General features: G+C 30.6%; 1 protein-coding gene across 1 annotated transcript in view; it reads left to right on the top strand.

Annotated features, from left to right (window-relative positions):
- The first annotated feature begins 529 nt into the window (after positions 1–529).
- The window catches only part of LOC117101620, a 3,401-nt gene continuing 2,301 nt past the window's right edge, over positions 530–1,629 (top strand). Inside the window, exon 1 of the mRNA XM_033241624.1 lies at positions 530–738. Within this exon, the coding sequence (XP_033097515.1) occupies positions 530–738 (209 nt within the window). The remainder of the gene's footprint in view (positions 739–1,629) is intronic.

Raw genomic sequence — 1,629 nt, 5'->3', positions numbered from 1 at the left:
TACATATATATTATATACATGCATAAAATGGATAAAAAGTAAAATTTCATAATTACAACAATAATAATGAAAACATTATGTAAACAAAATCTGTTTTGACCAAATTATATTCCCTTTGTCGGTTATATGTATTTCATACTTTCCACATTCCTAAGTTGTTAATGCCCTTTCATTTTAATAAGCTACGTCAGTTTATTAAGTTTTGAAGTACAAACCAATCGTAAGATGTTGTAAAGAGTTTTCTTTATAGAAAATATTTCTTGTTTAATACAGTAATAAGTACGGTAATGTTTACGGAAGTACTCCTGTGCCATTCATTCTGTGTTGTGTCCGACGGTTTTAAACTTCTTGCCAGACTGACCACACACATGCTTTTTTTGTAAATGTGCTAGTACAGGGCCAGAAAGACCAATTCTAAGTGATTAATGGTGTATCAAAAAGAAATTTGCATATGTCTACCCATCGCAAAAAAAAAAAAAATTCCAAGACTAGTATAGTACAGTAGATGGTAACAAGTCACTGATGTAACATGTCAAACCAGTCAAACATTCAGGAAATAATAGAAACGGCAGTTTTAGCTGCCATTCGAACCAGCAGTGAAGAGCACACTACCCCAACAACAAATAGGCCTCCACCAACTATATCAGACAATAATGTTGGTGGCACGGGGGGTAGCAGCAATAGTAGGCCGACTAATGATGTAGAAGCACCGACACCAAGACCTAGGGTAAGTAATGTGTAATTATATTTTTCAATAATTCATCAAAATACTGTAATAAAATTTACTATTGCATTTTAGTACCGATATTATCCCAACTGCAATACCAATAATTCAGAAAATTTGATTACTTGTATGTGATCATGCGGAAGAGGACAAGGCCAAAACATTATCAGACAACAATTAATATTTGGCCAAAATAAGATAAGTTAGTAAATAAATAATATGTTATTTATCTTGGACACTACGACATTAGGCTAAAGTTTTACTATTCAATATTATGTTCTAGAAGCCTGATTGGCCAATAGTTTTTGAGATATTTGCCCGGAGTCAATCCACACAGAGAGGAAGCCCATTTTAAAGCCTCTCTCCACCTATGTGAGATGAAATAGTTAAATTTACTATATTAGTAAATTATACTATATAGTACTGTTATTTTCCATTATTATTACCTATAATTACCTATTATTTTCTATAATTATTATGTTTTCAATCATGTAAGTTTGTATGTTCGTGCGTTCGTGTGTGCATGTTTTTTAGAGTTCAAAATATATCGAAAACGCCTGTACGGCTACAGATCTAAATGAAATTTACAGACAATAATAATGTTATAAAAGAAATTTGAAACTTGGAAATCAATCTCATTTGAAAGTGAATATTGATTGCTAGGCACAGAGATCAGGTGACATGAAATTGTAACGGGTCTTGTAGAAGATGCTCAACATAACAACATAGTTACATATGGTTTAACATAGGCGAGTGTTAAAATCTATTGTCTTGTTAATATATTATTGTTATTATTATTATTATTATTATTACTACTACTACTACTACTACTACTACCGTATTTTAATTATTATATCATTATTATTATTATTTTTATTTATTTAGGCCTATTTAAATATATAATA

This window comes from Anneissia japonica, unplaced genomic scaffold (assembly GCF_011630105.1).
Source record: "Anneissia japonica isolate Jap-2015-1 unplaced genomic scaffold, ASM1163010v1 scaffold17412_len611537_cov169, whole genome shotgun sequence".
In the NCBI taxonomy this organism is placed as follows: Eukaryota; Metazoa; Echinodermata; class Crinoidea; order Comatulida; family Comatulidae; genus Anneissia; species Anneissia japonica.
This window is presented reverse-complemented; position numbering and strand designations above follow the sequence as displayed.